Raw genomic sequence first — 24,485 nt, 5'->3', positions numbered from 1 at the left:
TACAGTACAATATTTCCGCAGAAGCCCCTTATAACGCAACCAAACCTTCTTCGGGGCCCAACTCGTGCAGAAGGCATGAATGGTGTGCTCAGGTGTGGGCCCCAGGGGCCCATACTGAGGCTTGAAGGCCTCACCGGCACCAGCACGCTCTAGGGGCAGGCCTTCCCGTGCAGCCGTCTCTGCACCTCCGTGTCTCTTTGCTTAAACCGAAGCCCCGCTCCCCCCCCCCACCCTCCCCCACTTGTCTGTTATCTCTGGATTAGGGCTAGTACCATATAACTCTCTCCGCTCTGATAAGGCAGGTCTCTGGTTTGAGTTCTCGAAGAACAAAAATACGTTTTTTTATTCTTTCCTTTCTGAAATATTTTACAGCCCTGTTTATGAGGGAATTACCAGACACTATTTATATTAGGGAATGTAAGATGCTTTTCTTAGTCTGCGGTAAAAGACTTCAAAAAGAAAACACAGTTTGCCTGCTATCGAAAAATACATCTAAAGGAAAATGTGTCGGCTTTTCACTTGCAGATGGAATATTGTATTTTTTATTTTTGTAAAGTGATGCACAGTGACACATGGTCTTTACTACACGTGATTAGCTTTCATAAGTGGATACATGCAATGTTTAGATTATACTAACATTTACCTAAATAAAGCATCTATCGCCTTAAATTAGACATATATAACAATAGAGTGATAACACAGCCATGTTATACGGTTCCGTGGCTTTTTGGCCCTGTAAAAAGCGGGTGTTACAATAACCTAGTTAAACAAGCATTTGCAATGCGATAGGTCTCGCAGTTATACCAGTTTGAGCTATTGGCATTATAAATGACAGTGCCTTTTATTTATGTTTTAAAAAAACCAAACTTAAATAAAAAGCATTGTCATTTACAATGCCAATAGCTCAAACTCCTATAAATGCGAGACGTATTGCATTGCAAATGCTTGTTTAGCTTGGCATAGATGGCACTCATTGGTCCAGTGCTTAAAGAATTCGCTGCAAAAATGGCAAACAGCTTTGCCACTTTCCTAGCTCGGGGTAGATGGATTTGTACTATTCATATTCTTAAATACGCTGCTGAAAAAACAGACAAATGTAGCGAGCCGGTTTGGCGTGTTGGTGCTAATGTGTTCTATACAAAAGAGCTCTCTCCTCATAAAACTTGGGAATGACCCAGGGTTCCCTGCTTCCCTTTTAGCATAATGTATGTGGAACTCAAAGCCAGAAAGAGTATTGCTTTAATTTAAATTGGGTGCTATCTTGAGTCTGAACAAAGCTATGCCTCTCTGACTAGTTCTAGTAAGAGTAAAACAAATGTGTCAAGGGCTGCCTTTATTGATTTAAAGTTGCCTTGAAAGGTATTTTACCAATCCAAGGCTGTGATACTGTGCTTGTAATGGTAAAAAGCTATTGTCATTTATCATCCTGGCGCTGATGGCACTACCTAATACAATGCTTAAAGACTTGCTACAAAAAAGCAAAATTGTCAAATGTCTTTGACACTTTTCTAGCTCAGTGTGGATGGCACTGGCAGAACACTATGCTTAAAAACTCTTCTAGAAAAACAGGCCTTTGAGGTGAGCAGATTCGAAGTGCCAGTAATGTAGAATGTTCCATATAAAGGAACAGCTCTTCACCTAAAACGTGAACTACCCAGGGTTCTTTTTTCCCTTTCTAGTGCACACACACACACACACACATGCACATGTATGTGAGTACACACGTGCACACACACGCACATATACATAAAAAGCTTTTGATTCTAAGCTCTTGGGGGCCACCGCCCTGCATCTTGTATCTTTGTTGCATCTTGGAGCCCTTTCCCCCCTATGTCATATCAATGGAGTTTCAGTTAGCACATATAACTGGGTATTGAGGAAGTGGCCCCAATGATATTGATGTCATCATTGTGGAATCCACCTTTTAAACCAATTGGCATCTTTTGTCTGTGAGTAGTGTTTGTGTCATCACACAGCTCACTCAGTGACGTTTTGATGTTCTCTGGTGGTGACATAACATGTCCAATGGAATCGGTAATCAGGTACCAGCCGCTATTTCCAGATGTATCATGCAGTCACTTGCTTACATTTTTACCAACTGATGTAATGACTGACCAGCCACCATAACATGGAAGTATCCACCCCTTGTTAACCTTCGCATCATAGACTCACTTTAATCCGGACGAGACATGGCACATGTATTATGTAACATGCAACACTTCCTGGCTCTCTCCAGCCTTTCTGTTGCGTTCACTATTACTGTTGCTTCTTCCAGGTTTTAGGTTCCCCACCAGCTAGTTCTTATTTGGATGTTTTTAACAAAGATGGTAAGCACGTGTGTTGAGCACACAACAGGTTTTCAGTGCTCTTAATTGTGTGGGGGGGGGGGGGGGGAAGGTGTGAAGGTTTTTTTTCTCCATGGAAGAACGGAAAATATCCTACAAGTTCCCTGGCACGGGCTTTTTCTTCAACTGAAAATATATGTGTGTATATTTCTACAAATGAAACTCTCAAAACTTGGAAAGCTATAACTAGCACAGGTTTGCAGACGTACCCTGGAAGCAGTTTGAAAATTGGAAAAAGTCAGTAATCGGCCCGTGAGAGGAGGTACATCTGCAGAGCCAGATGGCTTTTTCTGCCTGTGATTATCTAAATAGGCCTCGGATTCGGACATATCTCCAGAAAAACCTACACATATTTGTGAACTTTGCTGCGCCATCCTATCCACTGACACCCGTTCATTTGGGGTTAAGTCTGGTGCTCAATAAAGGTAGTAAATGAATGTCTGAATAACCGCAAATGGACATTCTCTGTGCTCTAATGTGTAACGTGTGTCCCTGACCACTCGTCTAACCCTTCTCTGGCAATGCTCGACTCTACAATCCATTTGGATGTTCAAGTGCATAATTTACATTTAAATTGAATACATTACGCTCATATAAATGAAACCAACACGTGTGTGATGTAGCGTTTTGAATTGCTCATTAATACATGTGTTACCCGTGACTTTTTCTAGGTGGGATCGCCCTTACAGAGGAAGAGCTAGGGGACCAGTCCCTACTTTCGAATGCATTCCATATGTTGCTTTGAAAATAATAACAGAATAAATGGTTCACCCAAAATTACTCTGACGATAACAACAGCATGCACCGAAATTGAGGCTTTCAGAGGACTTTCGTGTGAGAACTGACGTCTATGTTGGGTGCACAGTGCAAGGAAGGCCTTCACGAGGGTTAAGCCCTGGTACGGAGGGATCTTTTGAGGAATCGATTGTATTGGCTTAGCAGATCTGGGGGGTTGACATCAGGAGTCTGGATTGCTGGTGGGGCTGGAAGACTGGTTGTGGCTACAGATGCAGCCACGCGGTGCCCTGTGATTAGACACTGGTTGTAAGTTGTGATCACCCTTTGTTCGGAAATGTCTCCAATGCGGACATGACACAGTTGTGGCAGCTCAAGCCCATGGAAATAGCAATTAAATAATATGGGAATCATTCCCTCTACATTGTGGAACAGGATCTCTACCGCTCGCCCTCAGGCCACCACTGCTGACAAGAACCCCGCAAGTCAGGGCCTCTTACTTTCAAACCCCTCCAATCCATGGCCCTCTCTGCCTCAGCAGACCCCCGCTTTAACAGAGTGCTGCTCCTTCAGCGAAGAGTTTACCCCTCTTTGCCCTCCATAACCCCAGTAACTGGCCCTTGGACTCAGAGTTCACTCCTCCCTCACACAGCAGTCACACCAGACACTACATCCCAAACACGGAAGTGCTGCCAGTCCCCTCCCAACTGCTGGCGACCCAACACCTCCACCATCAATGGAAAAGACCTGGCCTCCTCACCCGGTCTTACCTCTTCCATGGGTGCGCGAGCCTTCTTGTTCATTTCATCAGATGGCCACTGGCGGGCGGAAGAGGGCGCTCTCCCTGCTCACTGCTGCTCTCACAGTCTCACTGAGATCCGCATTTTCCCCTCAGGGCTCCCACCTGGGCACCAAGTGGCAGTGGTGGGTGTTCCTGTAAAATCCTCAAGGGCGCAGAAATGAACCAGACCTTAGCCCACACTTACAGGGTAATATCCAGCAGCCGGGCCTTGTCAGCGGCTCTGAGGTAATATTGAGGTAACTCCCAGCTGATTGCGCTTGAGCGCTGTAGCGCCTCGATGTAGATGCTGGTGCTTGAACACCTTAATGTCTCAGCGAGGGTCCTTGAAGCGTGCTCCACATGTGCAAGTTGTGGCAATATAAGTAAATATCCAATGATCTATGAAAGATTGTTTTGTAGTGAAACCAGTTCAGCCTCTCGTTCAGAATGAACTGATGTCCGTGGACTGTTTCCAATAAGCTACCGCGGAAAAACGCTTCAAAGGCTTTCGGCTAAAAACCGGGAGCAGCAGAAGTCACAACGAAGAAGAGCGTAGAGCAGACGCTCTACTCCAGGTCTGAAGTGTCAAGACGAGGAACGGAGCATTTTATGAAAATAAACAGCTCAGAAGCCACTGAGGCAGGGTGACTCGTGCGTGTGTGCAGTGACTCAGGTGTGTGTACGGTGACTCGCATGAGGGCAGCATGACATAAGGCATGTGCCTGGATGCTCTCACACGTGAAGGCACGTTTCCATCCGCTCGGGCACACTCACTCAAGGGTCATTTTACAAATAAAGCATTTAAAGGTGTATCATCAAAGACCACAGGAAAATACCAAAGAAGGTGTTAAAACAACCAAGAATAATATGAAACATACATGCTTGATGGGTGTAACTTTCCGCTTTCACAGGCATTACCGGCTCCAAGGTTAAATAATACACGCCTGGTTTACATTGCCTCTGTAACTGGCACATGCATCAACCAAAAATGAAGTTGAAAAATACCGAATCGCTAAAATCATCCGTTAGCGAGTGGCAAAAGACGAATCCCAATGCATCAACACAAATCGGTAAAAAATAAAGAATCGCAAAATAATTCCCCGCTAAAATAAAGAATCGCTAAAAGAAGCCCCGTCAAAATAACGAATCGCAAAACACAAAAATCGCAAATACCGAAATCACTAATAGCGCCCGGCAAGTGGCAATCGCAAATGACTAATCGCTAATGAATGCATCAACAATCGCAAAACCGAAAATCCCAAAAATCGCAATTTAGCATGAGCAGATTAAGGGGAAACAGAACCTAGAGGTAAAGTTTATTTAAAAAAAAAATTTACAAAAACAATACTACATGTGCCACAGATGCTACCAATCAGTAAGCCATTCAAATAGGGCCAGGAGACCCTGTTCCCTTGCACAAAATGGCAGCCCTCTACGTGCTTGCAAGGAGGATGCGAATTAATGCAGCAGGACAGCGCAGGAGAAGGGTCCAGGAGAGAGTCTTCAGAGTGCGCATCACATTGCTAGGACAAAATGAAGATGAGGTTTACGACAAGTATCGTCTCAATCGTGCCATGATCATGCGCCTAATTGCAGACCTTGAACCACTACTGCAGTACCAGACACGTCGGACCAATGCAATTCCTGCGCACGTCCAGGTCCTATGCAGCCTGCATCTACTGGCCTCTGGAAGTTTTCAGGGGGTCATCGCCATTGCGGGAAGCGTATCCCAAAGCGCACTTTCACGCTTCTTCAAGAAATTCATTGATGCCATGCTGACAATGATACATACTCACATCAGCTTCCCCACAACCCCACAGCAGTTGGACCACACCAAACAGGCATTCTACCAGGTGGCCCAATTCCCCCATGTCATAGGATGCATCGACTGCACGCATGTCCCCATCTGTCCACCCTCAGCCAATGAGTACATTTTCCGCAACTGGAAGTCCTACCACTCCATCAATGTGCAGGTCGTGTGCGATGCCAAGCACATCATCACGGACCTAGTGGCCCAATTTCCAGGGAGCACACACGACTCCTACATATTCAGACACAGTGGCATCCACAGGCGCCTACTCAATGGAGAATTTGGAGAGGGACTTCTGCTTGGTACGTATACATACCTCTTCAAAACATGAGCATCACACATGTATATTCATAACTGTTGCTAAGCCTTTGGTTCCATCTTGTAGGTGACAGTGAATACGCCCTGCGTGAATATATCCGCACCCCCTACATCAATCCAGCAACACCACAGGAGCAAAGCTACAACGCGGCCCACATAAGCACCAGAAATGTGATTGAGAGGACCTTTGGGATTCTGAAGAGTCGCTTCAGAATCTTACATAAGACTGGTGGTGCCTTGCAATACAAACCAGACACCTGCTGCAGGATTGTAGCAGTATGTGCCATGCTGCACCACATCGCAACCAGAAGGGGGATACCCATAGAGGTGGACAGGAATGACGACTACCGGGATGACCAACCACCCGCACAACACCGACAGGCACACGTTCCTAACACAGCTGAGGGCCAAAGGAGGCGGACATACATCACGCAACATCATTTCTGATCCAGGTAAGAATGATCCATGACGAAATCATTTGTGGTGCTACTGTTTAATGCACAGGAGCACTGATGTATGTGCGGGCACACAATAATGCGATTTAGAGCTCGCACACACAATGAGGAACTAAACATGCCCGTTGTAGTCACGGGTGTGCAATTGTACAATTGGAGCTGACCATGGTTACCCCACCATGGTCAGGGATGGCGTACTGTATGTCTAGTGGCGCTTGCCACGAACGCCCAGCCTCCTATCACCTGTCTCCTCCACCGCACCACGGCCTGTCCCTGTGGCTGTGGAGCAGCGCGAACTGCGCCTCCTGATACTGGTCTCCACCACGGATATGCTGCTGACACTTGAGGCAGCCTCACTGCCGTCCTCCCCTCCCAAGGTGCTGCCACTGAAAGTTCCGCTCTGCAAGTGTTCCACTGCAGTGGTCACCTGGCCTAGGGCCTTTGCGACGTCACCACAATAATGGCCGAGGTCCACCTGCAGTGACACGGAGCGTCGGGACAATACAGCAGTGCTGTTGCACAGCCTAGTGATGGCCTTGGTTGATGCAGTGGAACGGAGCAAGTTCTGTCTGTGCCTCCGTCGCTCACTGTGATGCCATGCTCTGATGGCACGGGTGAGTTCCTGGAGGTCCTCACTCAGTTTTCCGTTCCCCTCTGCCACTACAGTGGTCATGTCCCGCACTGCCTCTGTCAGGGTACACATTTGCTTTGCAAGGCGCGACATGTGTATGCTAATGGTCGCCATGTGTCTCCCCTGCAGGCCCTGGACATGCAGCATCTGTGCCTCGATGCCACCATAAGGGGAGCTTGCCTGGTTGGCTACATCCGAAGTACTGCGCAGGGACCTGCGCCGCTGCGTGACTCGGCCACGTGCTGGTGGTGGTGCTGGCGGTGTGACAACAGTTGGACTTTGGGGAGATGGTGTTGCAGGACTCGGGCATGCATCCATCACCTGCATGGAGGGGACTTGTGCCCTGCGTCTTCGCGGTTTGGTTGCAGTTAGCGCAGCAGGTGGTGGTGGTGGTGGTATGGTTGCTGGTGGAGGTGGGGATTGACCCTCCTGCGGAGTGTCGCCATCAGAATCAGCTGGTGTCTCCGAGATGACGAGGCGGCCGCTGTCATCTGAATCGCCAGGAGATGCATCTGTGTGTGAAACAGTGCATGGTTAGTGGGATTATTACGACATCAGTTTGTAAATTTTCATACATGTCCTTCTATTCATTACAATATTTGAGTCTATGTTTGGCTTCTACTGCTGTTGGGAAATATTTTTGCTTTTATGACTATACTTGCACACCGGGATGACATGACTACGACTCCCATGATGCACTACTGATATGAGGGAAGATGTGTGGTGCACTTCTGCCTGCACACTGTGATCGAGCTGGTGGGGATGGGAATGGGTATACGATATGCAGAGTATGGGCGCAGGCATGCATCTTACCTTGTTCAGTTGTGGCTGCGCCGGAGGTGTCCATCTGCGTGACTCCCACGACCGCCTCTGGCTCGATGGTCCTCTCCACTAGCTCCTCCAGGGCAGTGTTTGCAGGCACAGTGGATGGCCCCCTCCTGTGCCAGTTGCCTCCCTGACCCTTTCTGCGATCCTCTCCTTGGCCCTCTTCCTGAGGTTGTACCACCTCTTCTTTAGTTCGTCTATGCTGCGGGGCGTAACTCCCACGGCATCGACCCTCTCCCTGATGCGCAGCCATATGCGTCGTTTTTCTGCCTCTGGCACCTTGAGAGACAGCTTTCCGAATATCCTATCATGTTTGCTGCTCACCCCCTCGATAAGGTGCTCCAGTTCCCGGTCTGAGAACTTTCGCTTCCTCTTCCTGGCTGTTTCAGCGCTGCCTGATGCATCCTTGTCCATCCTGGTGAGGGTAGGGTGGAAGTCTTGTCTTGTTAGTGAGGATTCTGTAGCCTCAGGCTGTGTCCTGTTCCTCCTCCTGTGAGCTCCTCTGGCGAGTGAATGAGGGTGGGGCAGCTGTACTTCCTGGTAGTGATGTCATAAGCCCGTTCCCAGAGCCACCCGTTTTTTGCGATTTCGCAATTACCGATTTAGCTAATACCGATTTCGGTATTACCGAAATCGCTATTACCGATTTCGCAAAAACCGAATTCGCTTTTTGCTAATCGGTGTTTGCTCTACTCGCTAATGTGGATTCGGTAAATATTAGCGAATTTTAAGGATTCGCTCATTTTTACCGAATCTGTTGATGCATTCTGAAATGCGATTCCTTAATACCGATTCCTTATTTTTTGCTATTAAGGAATCGCTTTTCACAATGTTGATGCATGTGCACCTACATCTCTAGAAACAGCGACCAATGAAAGCACACGAGCCCCTGCAACAGGCAGTGCATGGGCAGTGGCAATCCGACATTACCCGTGATGCAGTGTCACTGTCACTCTGCTGTGTACTTAAATGGGACACTTGTCTAGGGGAAAACCATACACACACCCCATACAATTCTTGGCCTCTCTAGAGAGGCTGACAGCAGGTGCACAATCACTAGTGCTGATTGTAAAGGGAGTTGAAATGAATTTCATGTGTATTGACTTGTCGTATGCATACTGTGTAACTATAGACCATATCATGCCTCCGGCCAATTGCAAATCAGAATTCTCTTTATTCGGCTGCGATTCTGATTCAATTGTAAATCAGACAGATGTCCAGTTCCAAAATGTGGCATTTTGATTGGCACATTCCTCATCAACATTTGATTTTGATTTGATTTTAAATTTGTGTAGAAAGCAACTTATGCCCGAGGGCTCCTCCGCGCTTACCAGTGACCAGGAACTAGACCACCAAAATAAAACAAGTTAGGACTAAACAGCCAAGTTTTCAGAGATGTCCTTAAACTTGAAAGAGAGGTGGCTGCTTTCAAATCCTAAGGGAGACAGTTCCAATTATGAGCCGTGCAAATGACGATGCTCCCGCCTCCCCAGGACAGTTTGCTGGGGGGGGGGGGGGACTACCAGGTTTCTTGCAGAGCTAGAGCAAAGAGGCCTGCCAGGCTGGTGCAAAAACAACAGTTGATGGACAGAATGCAGAACAATGTCATACATTCACCCTAGTACATAGATCTGGGCCTAAATCCATCGTTATTTTGCCCACCACGCCACCCCAGTTCAGACATGGCCATATGCAAATCAGTCTTGACCCTGTGCCTCATGGGAACAGTCCAGCCCAAACTGCCAAGCCATGTCTTCCCTGGACCGGAATCAAGCATCCTAGGACCGTTTTTGAGGTTTCACCCCCCCTCTTCAGCCAGGATAGCTTGGTTCCAGTGGCATGGAGAGCACGGGACTCACGTCTGAGCATACCCGTCCCACTCGGGGGGAAAAATGCATAAACAACAGTTGACCGACAGAATGCAGAACAATGTCATACAGTCACCCCAGTACAGCGATCTGGGCCTAAATCCATCGTTATTTTGCTCACCACACCACCCCAGTTCAGACATGGCCATATGCAAATCAGTCTTGACCCTGTGCCTCATGGGAACAGTCCAGTCCGAACTGCCAAGCCATGTCTTCCCTGGACCTGAATCAAGCATCCTAGGACCGGTTTCGGGGTTTCACCCCGCTTCAGCTAGGATAGCTTGATTCCAGTGGCATGGAGAGCACAGGACTCACGTCTGAGCATACCCGTCCCACTCGGAGTGACAAATGCAAAAACAACAGTTGATGGACAGAATGCAGAACAATGTCATACATTCACCCCAGTACAGAGATCTGGGCCTAAATCCATCGTTATTTTGCTCACCACGCCACCCCAGTTCAGACATGGCCATATGCAAATCAGTCTTGACCCTGTGCCTCATGGGAACAGTCCAGCCCAAACTGCCAAGCCATGTCTTCCCTGGACCGGAATCAAGCATCCTAGGCCAGGCTGGTACCATCTAAACCTTTCCTTCAAATATGTTGAACCGAGTCCATGGAGAGCTTTGATAGCAATACAAAGGCCCTTGAAAACTATTCAATTCTTTACAGGATGGCAATGTAGCCTACTAATGGCTTGTGTGGCCAAATGGAATCTAGGGAGCTTAATCAGCATCCAGGCTGCCTGGTTTTGATGAATTTGTAGTTTGTTCAGTGACTTTTTCTGAAGATTTTGGTAAAAGACATTACAATATTCTTCTCTGTACAGGACTAATGCAGTAACAACTGTCTTTAACAAGTCAAATTGCAAAAATTGAGATTTTTTAAAAAATATTTTAATAACGCATAGGGTGTTAAAGGATGTTGAGATGGCTCTGTTTACTTGCTCTTTAAATGTTAATGTATCATCGATCGAGACACCAAGGTTTTTGACCTTCTTAGCTAGTGTCAGAAGAGAGCCGCACCCATCTGGCCACCAAGAAGGGGTCCAGAAAAAGATGTTGTTGCCAAATAAGATGACCTCTGTCTTAGAATAGTTTAATTTTGGACAGTGTTTTTACATCCATTGGCTGACTGTGCTCATACAATTCTGAAAGGTGTTATTCATATCTGGGCTCCTTTTAGAAAGCGAAACCACAATCTAGATGTCAGCAGCATAGGAAACTAATGACAACCCAAAGGACTTCATCAGGGTTGCCAGAGGTGTAACATTCAAGTTAAACAAAGTCGGGCTCAGCGAGGATCCGTGTGAGACCCCGCATGGTAACCAAAAGAGCTTAGATGTATAATCCTCACAGGAAACAGATTGACTGCGCTATGTAAGAAAAGAACATAGCAAGGCCAGAGCTGCACTCTCAATCTCTAGGCTGTGTAACTGGTCAATCAGAAGGTCATGATTGATCGTTTCAAATGCGGCAGACAGGTCAAGCAGGATAAGGGCAGCATTGCCGCCCTTATCCACTGAAGCCATAATTTCCCCAGTGAACAAAAAAAGCGCCAACTCTGTGCTGTGACCACTTCAGAAGCCAAACTGTGTATCATCCAGCAAGTGAATATTTTCCAAGAACATGGCTAGCTGCAAGTTCATTGCCTTTTCTACCAATTTGGCTGGGAAGACGAGCCTGGAAATGGGCCGATAACTATTCGGGTCCAACACATTTAAGTTGGGTCTCTTCAGCAGTGGAAGAACTGAAGCATTTCCCCACTGTTTAGGAAACACTCCCGAACTAAACATGGCATTTAAGATTTTGACCAAGAAAGGGGTCACTGAGTCAGGTACCAGGTGAATAATCTTAGGCAGGCATGGAAAGATCCAGATTTTATACTAGGAATGGACAACTTGACTTGATCTTTAGTCAGTAGAGCAAATTCACTAAAGGAGATCCTACCAGGGTCCACTGGCCTGATCGCGATACTGTTCTGGTCATTACAAACACTGGAGGAAAATCTACTAAAGATGACTTCCACTTTCTGTTTAAACAAATTCGCTAACTCATTGCAGAAAGCCTGACTACTGCCTGCTGATTTCCTGGTGGCTGGCGTAGAAAAGTTAGTGATAGTTTCAAACAGTGCCTTAGAGGAATTTGTGGTAGATTTAATTTGTTTAGTAAAAGGGCCGATTTTTCAATCAATACAAGTTTTTTGTACTGTGCAATATTTTGCTTTTCTTTTTCTTTCGAGTCATAGGCTTTCCTCCAATTTCGTTCCTGTCTGCGGCACCCTTGTTTAGCAGCCCTCAAAGTGTGAATAAACCATGGTGCTAAGGGCTTGCTTCTCCTAGATATTTTGATGATCTCAGGGGCTAATTCATTAACTGCAGCTTTCAGCCAGACTGAAAGACTTGCCGACATAGGATCAATGTCCCCTTATTTCTCCTGGCTAAGAACCAGCAAGAGGAGCGCTCAGCTCCTAGGCTTGAACCCTATGCCAGGCATGAGAGACAAAAGATTTTCCAGTGGTCATGGCGACCGGAAATGTATCTGAAAGTTTGATATCCCAAGATTCTGCCATGTGGTCTGCCCAGATTATGGGAAGTGTAATGGGGTAGAGAAGTAAGGATTGTTAGTGAATATTCCATCAAGTGTATGTCCCACCTGGTGCATAGGACCACCTACTAACTGAGTGAAACTTAAACAGGACAGAATGTCGACCAAAAGGTCTGTATCAGGCTCTGTTTGATTCTCTAGATGGAAATTGAAGTCACCTAATAACGTAAAGTCTGACTTGGTCAGAGAAGATTCCAAAAGTGATTCAAATACATGAAAGAAAGGGATCCTTGATCCCGGCGGACAGTATCAAAGGACTCAGTTGAAGGACTGCGTTTTGGTTAGTTCAAAATTGCACATGAGGGCTACATACTTCGATGAGGAAGCTGGTGAAAAGATGGCAGAGAAGGAGTTCCGATAAATAAACACAATTCCACCACCCTTTTTGTGAGGTCTGTCCAGCCTGAAAATGGTATATCCATAGGGAACCACAATTGTCATCCCGGGGACTGACATCTCGTCAGCCCAGGTTTAGGTAACGAAAGCCAAATCATCTACTCAGGAGACACATTGCTAGTACCTGAGAAAGCCTTGTTTCAGCATCAACCAAAATATCGACGCATTCTTCCCAGAACAGCTGCTCGTGAAAATCACAGAGGTGTGGTAAAGAACTCGAATCTTAACCCTACTCATAGAATGTGCCTCCACTAGGAAACATGCTTCTGTGGAGAAGCCCGAAAATGTACAAGATTTGCTTATCATTGCTTCTACAATCTTTTGAAAACATTATTTTCCATTTGTTTGCATTATGTATTTAAAGTGTTCCAATTCTTGCACAGTCCATGACAGTTTTGACCATTTTTTTAAATAGCAGCTTCATTGTTCTGTCTGGTTTGCAATGTTACTTATTTTAAAATACATTTTAATGAATTCTTTTTTTAATACAGTTCTTTATAAGGTATACTTTGCAACTTATTTTACAGACAATAAATATATATTTTTTAATGTGTTTTAATTTTTCCTTATATTTTAATTCGCAATGAGAATTAATTGAAGCAAAATTAACTGTGAAAACAGTAGTTTAATCGAAGGCTGTCATTATCCATTGGAACGCAAATATATTTATTTAAATAAGATTTATGTCTACAAATAGCTCCCAGCACCACTAAAATGTCTAAGCCAAATATTTAAATGGAAGGCTAAAAATTCCTCAATATCTGCTAAATTGTTACTATTTTGAATTTAAGAAGGTATAATGGAAGAAAGCACATAAAAGTATGATACAAAATGTATGGAATGGGTTGCTGGACTTAGATAGGGATAGCTCTGGACAACAATTTTCCCCCTAAAAATATAGCATGCCATAAATGACTAAAATTATGTACTTCCCTTCACATTTTTAAACAGCTCTTTTCATATCTGCTTCAAATGGTCTCAAGGTTCATTTATGTGGGCCTTCCCCATAAGAAATACTTCAAATTCAACAGCTCCTACGCAGCAACTTGGCATCCGTTTTGTTATGAATACAGTAAATGATCATTTTAGGCAATAATTAGTACAGTGGAAAATCAGCTAACAGATTCCTGTTGCTATTGAATGTGCACCCAGAATGTCAGACTTTTTTCTGATACGGATGAGAAAGATATTTGAGAATTTACCAAAAATAATTCAGTTTTACTGTTCTACAGCACAACCACAATTTTAATTACAAAATGAAACCCCTCATTTTGTTCATGTGCTGCAGTCTCTTTCATAACAAATTATTTCAGAGACAATATTTCAATTCTAGGGGAGGAGCCAAGATGGCGACCGGAGCAGACGCTTGAGCGCCCGGCTCCGTCGGCCCTTGGCCCCGGACTATTATCCTGATTCCTATCCTTGCCGATTCTCGAGGTGAAACGTGTGCGACGACGCGCTGTCCACGCCGCCGCTTCCCCGAAGTCTCAACCCGCACGGATGCCAGAGTTCTTGGTGCTTTTGTTCTCCGCCCTGGACCCCTGCTCCATTGTGGCCTTTGCCGGCCCCCTGGAAGCTCCGCAGTCCCCGGACCCGCTAGCGCAAATCCGATCCCCGCGGTCCCGACCTCACCTAACACCACGGACTGTCGCCAGATGAGCCTGGGGAGGGACGGCCAGACACCTCCTGCACCCTGCGCCTGAAGGGCTGGGGCTGTAAGGTAAGCCCCGGTGAGGCGGGTCTCCTGCCCCGATCTGTGGACCGCGCTGTGGGAGGCTGCCGACCCCCTTCTTCTATTGCCTAGTCGGCTGCAAAGAGAACCCGAGGGAAGGGAGGCGACTGTTGGCTTTCCCAGTTGCGGCGCAGACCTGAGGGGAACTGACTCCTTGCTACGACCCCCCCCCCTGGCCATTGTACCGTCCGGCGGTAAAACATGGCGTTGTTTGCCTGCTCGCGGCCGGGGGGTGATACTCCGGTCTTGCCCGCTGCCCGCTTCGCCCTCCCTCCACCAGACACCAGCTCCACAGTGCCGTCCCGGATTGCTGCCGATGTGGGGGTGCAGCTTCCGCTGACATGCGGCTCCGTACTGGCCGTCCTGCGGGACTTTCGTCTACAAATGTGTGCTCGCTTTCAGGCGCTGAGTGAGCAGTTTGACTCCATGCTGTCGGCTGCGGGCCGTGAGCGCTCCGTCTGTCATCAACACGGCGTGGGTCTGCCAGTGCTTTTGTCCTCTTGCGGGGACGCAACGGCTGTGTGTGATCGTGCTACACTGGTGCCTGCATCTGGCTTTCCCGGCACCCAGGATCAATTGCTCTCCAGCTTAACAGCGGATACTTTGTTTCCCCGTTCATTGCTGCCTGCTTCATTGTTACCTGCCTCACCGCGTCTGCAAGAGTATCCAGCTGAGCAACATCTAACATCCTCGAGGACTCGTTCACGGTGGCCTACTGCTTCTTTTCTGTGGAACTCCTGTACTCTACAGGCCATGGCTGGACTTTATGTGGTGCACAAAGGGACCTCTACAGATGGTCGGTGGCCATTTTGGGATTCTACTTCACCATCTTCTCCCAAACGGCCATATTGTCTTTGTCTGCACGGGATGCGGGGCCTTCATGTAGGGGCTGGCTTAATCTCAAGCCCGCGATCGGGCCAGGGCTAGACTGATTAATATCGCCATGGTTTCACGGAGGGGCTGGACTGGGACTGGAACTGTATGTGTACTTTGTGCGCATTCATCGCGATTTGTCTTCCTTCATTTAAATTGTTGTGACAATTCATTTTCACACGACCGTTTTTGGGGTAGTGGGTTCTCAGTGTGTGGAAGCCAAAGATGGCCGATGGTTTAGGGCGCTCTGATGATACGTAGGCTCCTCCTCACTTTCTTCTTTTTGGGAGTTTAGATTAGAATAGTTCTGTTCTTTTCTCACCCCCTTTATCATAGGTGTATTGTTTTCTTATCTTTCTTTACTTTATTCTTACTCTCCTTCTTGTCTATATTTCGGGTTTATTGGGCGACAGGCACTATGCTGGGGGGGGGGGAAGGCCGTAGCCTCCGCATTGGTGTAGGGTGGGGGGGTAATTTACTGTTTCTAATTAATTCTATGGGCCTTTTTTTCTCTTTATGTTTCTGCGCTATACTTGTTTCGATTCGGGGTCCGGGTGTGGGGTTGACTGAGTGGGGGCGGCACTGGAGGGGTGCGTAATTGCTCATGTGACTATCCTGTTATATAACTGCATTGCCTCACTGCCTGAGATTTTACTTCCACTGCTGTTTTAATGATGCTGCTGCTCTCCCGTGTGGTGAAGATATCGTGCGGACTCGAATCTCCTTGGTTCTTATTCTTCACTGACTATTTCCCTGATAAAATTATTTTGAAAACTTTAAAATTAACCTTCACTTCTCCTTTCCCTGGGGTCAAGGATCTCTCTAGTGTATGTTTCATAAATCGTTGCTAACCTTGACCGTTGAAGCACAGGGGCCGTAATGTTTGTATCAGTGCTTAACCGTATCGTGGCCGGCCTGAAGGTTGTAGGCCCGTATTTGTTCTTTTAATATGCACGAATAAAGGTTATAAAAAAAAAAATATTTCAATTCTAGTGCTCCTAGTCCAGCAACAGTATGTTCAGGTGTGCCTCGCTTGTAGAATATTAACATTCTAGTTGTTCATTAGAACTCTGTGTTGAATCTATAGTGGAAAGCTAAGGAATACATTGACAGATTGACACTGCTGTTGGAGGAAGTAGGTATCATCCTTTCTCTATGCACTGCAAGAACGCAAGGGGATCAGAAAAGCTATCTTGGTAAGCTCAGTGAAATTGAATCTCTAGAAAGAGTGCATTAAATAACAGGGGTCTGATTGAAATCCTCACAAATACTGACAACTACCAGATAGACTTTGCAAATATATTGGCATTCTATCTGGATAGAGCCAAATGGGAAGGAGGGGAGTAGGAAAAAGGGACAATATATCTATCTATAAATGGTCACTGAAAAAAACAAAGGTTAGATTGACATTATAGTTAGGTATGGTTATTATATCTACATTACATACCTGAGAAATTTGTTGAAAAAAAAGGTTAACATGATGTTATAGTTAGATGAAAATAAGCAGTGCATGGCTTAAAGGTTAAAGTGGAGTTATACGTAAGCTTCCCAATAATAAAAACACTAACATTTAAAAACAGAAGGAAAACCACTGAAATACAACAGTTATACATAACTGACCTAAGTATAACTTGCATTGCGATAAATGTCAGATGTCATCAGTGATGTAATATGTGAAGTCACAAACAGTGCATCATAGTGATGCAAGTTATTCTTAGGTCAGTTATGAATAACTGGTGAATTTCAGTATTTTCTTGCTCTGTAAACATTAGGTTCTTTATTATTAGAAGACCTACATCTAACTCCATTTTAACCTTTGGATTGTTTTAGTGAATGTGAACTTTTTTTGTACACAAGTTAAAATGTTACTACCTCACTTACCTTTAACTCCACTTTAACCTTTGTTTTTTTCAGTGCATTTCTGTGGTTTGTGTTAAGTAAGATCTTATAACCATACGTCTGCGTCCAAGCCCCAGGGCCACATGGCCTTAGGCCATACATAGCTGTGGGGTTGGCCCCAGGGTCTGGCCTGTGGACAGGACTACATCTAACCCCCTTCTGAAAACAGCCAAAGGGACTGAACATATGGGGGCCATGCTGGGTCACACAGGACTATTGCGGGATAGTGCCGGAAAGTGCCACTGGACAGGCACACCCCAACATTGTTTTCTTAAATTTAGGGCTATGGGTGTGCCTCAGGGGGTCCGGGTAACTGTACCTTGCCCCTTATATGTTTTTTTAAAAACAACTTCAAGACATGGGGAATGAGTTCTTGTGTCCTGTAATGGTGGTCGCAACATTTTTCAATAACACACATTCTTGGTACAGTGGGACTGTTAGGTCCAGTGGTCTACTGAAGGACAACAAGAACAAAAATGCCAGCATGGCCATTCTTTATGCTCTTTTGCGGTCGGGAATTCCGCTATCTCAACTGTCCAGATATCTCTATTTTGTAACCTGTTTTGAAAATAGATTAACAGATTTACACCAAATACCAGTAAAGAGTGTTTTCTGTGTGTTGTTGTCTAAAATTCCTGTTGGAAATTTAATCAAGAAAAAGCCTTTATGGACTGTTCCTTTTTCACAGCCCCTGCTTGACAGATAACCCCAAAACGTTCCAGGAAGCAGCTAAGAAAGACTCTCTTCCTATGGAAACTCTGACTTACGTAAACTACAAGGTGGCGACCGCCAATGTGCAGTATATATATATTCACAGAAAAAACCCAAAGGTTACAGGGACGTTATAATTAGGTTCAAATATTTCAACCACAAAACCATAGAGATTCAGTAGTTATAGTTACCTGAGCTAACTATAACTTATAACCCCCCGCAATGCACTGCTTATGACCTCACAAATTACAGCACTCATGACATGGTCAGTGACATCACTCATGAAATCTCAGATACCACGCACATACTTCAGCAATGGACATGTGTCAGATTAAAGGCTACTTTACTCATAAATAGTACAACCATTTTATGTTAGACATACTAACACTCAGTTGTACAGAAAGAATAGCAATTTAACTTATTCAGTAGCTCATTCTATTTCTTTCAGTGTCAGAAATGTTTGCAAAACACTCACACTCACTGGATGATGTCATAAATGATGTCATAGAACATGTATTGAGTGATGTATTATGTGAGGTCATAAACAGTGCATGGCGGGGGCACACATTATAGTTAGCTCTGATAACTATAACTGGTGAATTTCTGTGCTTTTGTTTTGTTCAAACATTAATGTTGTTATTTACATATTCACCTAACTATAACGTTACTTTAACCTTTGGACTTTTCAGAATATATACATACATACAGCCTTATCCCCAACAAAAAAAACAGCTGTGCTTCTTGTCCCCTTCTGCGGAATTAGTCCCATGAAAAACAAACCATCTAGCAAACAATTTTGTAAATTTCAACTCAAATTTTAAGGACCCTCCAGCTCCACCCTAGTCAATACCTAACTGGAAATGCCCGCCCCCTCCCCCGCCCCAAGATAATGTTGCTTTTAAATAGTAACCAGCAGCAATGACAGAGAAAGTATAAAAAGTAGAATACAATCTAGTGTAATAGCATTGCTTGTGTACCACCATTCATTTAACCAGCCATATGGTTTGGATGATGGAGGTATTCACTGTAAAAAAATATGTAGAATTGTAGATGGGTGACAGTGAGTTACGGGGATATTTTTCACTGAGGGGTTCTGAGTGATGTCAAATAGACAACGAGAACGAAGCTCAAGTTGTCTATGATGTCCCTCAGAGCCCAGAGGTGAAAAACATCCCCGTAATTCAATTTTTAGCTATCTATAATTTTATTTTAAGTATGGCCCCCAAAATCATCTGCCCCTGCTTTAAACTGCTATGCAGTACCAGATGAGTAATGGGCGAGCCTTACATAACATGCGCTCTGTTATGTATCCCTGTCCCAAATGTCAAAAACATCCCTTTCAGTCAAAGCAGAGAAGCAGAGCTGCCTGATAGGCTTTCAGGAATCCGGTCAGCCTGGCTTTGAAGGTCTTTATGTTTTGTGATCAGTGGTTCAAAACGAGACAGAGTTAATGTATATGTTCCTTTTCCATAAAAGAAAAAACAAATGGAAATAGGTTCTGTGTGTTTTTTATCTGGACTCTATAATATGCAATGTAATGAAAAGGCAACACTTTCTAAAGTAAAACAACATCCAGACAGTTTAGTGTATAGTACTAATTTATTCATTGCAGTATATGAAGAGATTTTTTAGCCTCGTCTTTTTTTTTTTTAAATAATATATGTATATGAACCGGTGCTCACAGGTAAGTGAAAAAGGTGCTTTGGAGAGTGAAAGCGAAGTAAAATCATGCTCTCTTAAAAAACCATAACATTGAACTCACACGCCTGTCTTGAAGATCATCTCAAATGCTTGAGATCGAAACGCCGTCGGCCTCATGACTATATTTAACTCCTGTTTTCACTCTATAAATTAATGTAAAGGAGTTCAATGTTATGTTACTTCAGACCCTCTCCTCCCCCAGAAACAAACAATGACGTGCCACAAGAGGCTTAATGCTGTGCAGATTAAGGGGCCCATGTCTATACTTGAATAATTCTCCTTAGTGTGGAACATAGCCACAAGTAGGCTGGAACCCGAGAGGCACACCGATTGCCGCATTTAACAATATGATGCATTGTATTTAAATTAATTAGTTTGAAGTGTACTAATTCAGTACATTTAAAAAGAATGAATTACCAAGCAAGAGAGGTTGTGGCCTAACAGCTAGGGTCGTTGATTTCAAATCTGGGGAACCGGATTTGAGTCTTGCCATGGACGCTCAACATCTTGTGATTCTGGGCAAATCGCTTAATCTCCCCGTGCCTAACAAAAACGAATGGGGCATATTATCAAGAAACTGCGTTAAAATTATCGCCGCTTTGGCGGCAGAAAACTGCCGCTAAAGCGGCGATAATGGGCTTGATAATATGCCCTGGAGAATTCCCATAGAAGCCCATGTTCTGGTGTCAACATGGGCTTCTATGGAAATTCTCTGCGGCATATTATTAAGCCCATTATCGCCACTTTAGCTGCAGTTTTCTGCCGCTAAAGCGGCGATAATTTTAACACCGTGCTTGATAATATGCTCCAATGTGTCCTTGTGTAACGCAACTGGTGCGCATGTTAAGCACTCAGATACCTGATACCTTTGGGTCAAGTTCGAGCTATATAAAAAAAACCTATAAAAAGCAAACTTGGAAAGCTTTAACTAATCCTTAACCAGCAGGACTTGAATCAGAAACGATTGTGGCATGCCAAACAAAAGGGAGTTTGATTTGGTGCTAGCATCCAAAGAGTAAGGTGCAGAGAACACAGAAAAGGTAGCCCAGTTGTATTTTTCCCAAAGAGAAAGAGATATTTCATAAAGATTCTGTTCATATGAAGTGTGCCTTAATGCCTCAAGGTGAGAGTTCTTCTTGAGTATGCCAGCAGCGATGGCAAGCCCTCGCCATAGTGCATGTGTTTTATTGAACATGATGAAAACATTGCAGCCAATCTACAGACCTAACCTTTACATTACATGATAAAACGAGGTATGTAGATGTGAAGTTAAAACCAGTAATAATACACTGGCCATTTGATGCAGTGATAGGTGATATACTGAATGCACTTTTGTTGCAGTTCGATATTGTCAACCACTATAGTAACCTACAACCACAGTGACAAATACAATATCACTCATGGGAGACTTCCAGCCTTACTATTCAGAATGTCACGACTCTAAGCAAATAGAGACTTCTATCTCCACCGTGAGCTCAGTAGAACACTCGAGGATTCTCTCAGCACAAAGGACATGCAAGGCGGGGGCATCAGGGCTCATTCAAGGTCTTGGACCAAGGACAGGAAGTTTGAGCGGACATCTTTAACTTAAATTTGAAAGTTCAAGTTTAGGAAGAAATCCTTTTTAAACGTTTTCAATTCCGTGGATCCTGGCTATTAAAGAAAAAGACACAACACTTTCTCTCAAGGTCAGTGAGCGTTGCATGGAGACTGTTTTGAAGAAAAGCTATTTCATATAACAAATCGCTTACAACTGAAACAGACATTAAGAATGCATGAACAACACTGAGGTGGGACCCAATGTGAAGCAGAATCCCAAACGAGATTGAAATTCAGAAAGCCTGTAAAAACAGTTTTTATACACTGGTTTCCACTTGCCTTACACATATTCCACATTGTTTACCTCTGAGAAACTTAGGTGCAGATTTACCTACTACAGTATGTTCAGTTTTGATGAAATATAAATCAACAAGGCAAACAGGATGATGGCTGTTTCTTTACAAACACAAGTAAACATGTCATAACATTTGTGTAAGAACTCATTTCTAAGCACGGTAACTGTGGTTTGGTCAAGCTTTTCTTGATATTTATGAAGGCATGGAAGAACTAGAAGGCTTTAGCTATGACCACTAAACTGGTCCAAATTTGTCATATATTTTGGAAGTATTTCAAGAGGTTGCATGTTAAATGTACAGCAGTTGATAAATGAAGCATTACAAGTTAAAACACAAATGTGTTTGTGCATGTGCAACTGACACAACCGACACACTGCTCAGATCACTATTATTCATCAAAAAGACGCGTGTGCGCATGCTGCCCACCGGTGGCTCTTACCTGGGGAGGAGCTCTGTCAGGTGTTCAGAGCTCTGGGGAGACTGGAGGAGGTGCTTGGGCACAGAGAGCTGTTTTGGGAGGCAGATGGGACGGAACAGTGAGTAGACCTTGTTTTTTTCCAACTTCTGTCCTTGATCCCAAGCCTTTCTTGCCCCTACCCCAGTTTGTCTCTACATCCTTTGTCAGGAGTCTCTTTGTGCCTTGTTTCTATCGGACCTTTGTGTCCCAGATGCAAGCACAGTCACTGTTGTTCCTTGGTCACCTCCCAGGGTGGCAAACACGCCCTTTTCCTGCCTGACTTCTTTATGATTATAAGCGGCAGGATGGGTGGTGTCACACTTACCACACAGGTTGGCACACGATGGACAATCATAATGATTAAATTACCTTCAAAGCAGTTTATTGAGCCGCACGCCGCGCACACTAACATTGGTGGATTGTGAAGTTATAAACTATGCACCTCTTGAGGTTGGTATGGCGCATAACCCTTTCAGAGAACCACAATTCGTTTCTTGGAAGGTCTGTTTCGTTGTCCAGAATTGGCATTTACGTTGCAGGAAAGGTGAATTGACTGGTGAAAAGACCTACAACGTTAATACCTATATACCAAGCAAGAGGGTGTCCTCAGAAATACCGGAAGATATCGGGGGTGGATACAATAGTGATTAGAACCACTCTGTGAAACATCGATTGTTGCTGGGGTGTGTCAGACGTGCTGCAGACACACACGTGCATCTGTCCGAATGTTTGAACTGACAGGTTGTAATGACATGAATGCACCACCTCGTTGTTCTTGTTGGAGAAGAGGCAGAGGTGGTCTCAGCCAGACCATGACACAGTAAGCCTTGGAAGCCTGAAGTGGCACTTTAATCCCACCTACATTCAGGGTCGGACTGGGAACCCAAAGCAGCTTTGGCAAATTGTGTAAGACCAGCCCCCATGCGATGCAAGCCTGACCACTACAAGGGGGGCTCGGGGTGGAGGGGTCTCCCCGCATGAAAACCTGGGGAAAATGGCATACATGGTGCATTCCACAACCCATTTTTCAATATATATTCAATTGTATTCCTTTTTAAACATCGTAAATGATGACCTTACAGTACACCAGGGTCTGGCAATCTTTTTTGGGGCTCTTCAATGATTCCCTCCCTGTCATCGTCCACCTGGGCTTCTTATCTCTCCATAGCTCCTCTGTCACATGTATTTTGTTTATTTTATAGTGCCTCTCATACCAGTGTAGGAGCATTTTGCATCACATACACATACAGAGACAATGAATCATACATGTGTAAATCAGTGTATAGAAAATGTTACATAAGACAAAGAGGACTACAAGCTGTAGGATTCACGTCATCCATACTGGTAGGCATTTTTTAAGGGTCCTTGGTCTGGGGAAGCACAAACTCAGGATCCAGAACGTAACACAGTGGTTAGGGTTGACTTTACTAATATGAATACATTTCCACCCAAACAAGCCAGTTTTGTTTAGCAAAATTAGGATAATGAAAGACTGGGGAAAAAACATGACTTTCTAACCTCGATGATGATTGTAACTTATGAACTGCACAGTAACAAAAAGGATCTCTGTGACAAAAGAGGTAAACCACTGAGCCATGCACATAAAATACTGTTCTGGGATCTGCATAGTACACCCTCTTTGCAGCAGGCACATTAACCATTTGTGCTACCTTAGATGATTCAAAACTGCCACTAGGCAAAACTCTGATCTCTCTCCAGCAAGTACATTAATCACCAGAGTTATCATGGCACTTTTATTGTTGCTTGAAAACTGCTGGATATACAAAGAACTCTTCAGTGCTCTTCAAACTACTGTACTGATACAGGCCCCCAGTAACAAAAGCGGCCCCACTCTTCCAGCCTCCTGGGGAACACCGGCCTTGCTTACATTTAGTACACAAGTGACTGAATAGGCAATTGCAATGGTCACAATGAGAACTTACTTAAGCCTACTGTTCTGTTCTAGCAGCTGTAAAGGAGGGATCTGATGAGCAACAACAACAGCTCCTCCACCAGGAGAGACTAGAGCAACATGTCTCTTCAGACTTTGGACTTACCTGGAGCTAGCCTTTAATCAACCTGGACACATAAAGATGACACATCGGTGCTGCAATATTTCTCCAAAGGTTTTCATGTAACCTAGAAATCCCTTGGATAGAAAGGCTCCTTTCAGTTTTCTTCCAGATGGATCTGTGTCCATAGCAACCTACTTCATTCATACAAACTGGATGTGACAACCTGGTTTGAGGAAGTGGCCTTCTTGGCACATTGGACATGTCTATTTGTAACTGGAAAACCTCCCTCAACACTCTGAACATGTACCTGGGATGCTGAGGTAGGCCACATTACCACCCGAACATTCATCTGGATCAACCTAGGTTGTCCACTTTGCACCCTGGTCATGTAGATGGGTAGTAGGGCAGTCCATTTTGTACCTTGGAGATGTA

General features: G+C 44.7%; 1 protein-coding gene across 3 annotated transcripts in view; it reads right to left on the bottom strand.

Annotated features, from left to right (window-relative positions):
• Positions 1-24,485, bottom strand: part of LOC146802009 (gap junction beta-2 protein-like) — a 399,391-nt gene that overhangs the window by 14,067 nt on the left and 360,839 nt on the right. Inside the window, exon 1 of one of the 3 annotated variants that reach the window (XM_085621558.1) lies at positions 22,021-22,235. The exons of 1 other annotated variant lie outside the window; for it this stretch is intronic. Coding sequence is in view for 1 of the 2 variants with exons in the window: in XM_085621557.1 (XP_085477683.1) it covers positions 3,851-3,883 (33 nt within the window). In the remaining variant the exon portion in view is untranslated. Of the gene's footprint in view, positions 1-3,850; positions 3,944-22,020; positions 22,236-24,485 lie in introns of those variants that run through there. One more of the 3 variants, XM_085621557.1, reaches the window with a different exon arrangement.

Source organism: Triturus cristatus, chromosome 8, assembly GCF_964204655.1.
Source record: "Triturus cristatus chromosome 8, aTriCri1.1, whole genome shotgun sequence".
Lineage (NCBI taxonomy): Eukaryota > Metazoa > Chordata > Amphibia > Caudata > Salamandridae > Triturus > Triturus cristatus.
This window is presented reverse-complemented; position numbering and strand designations above follow the sequence as displayed.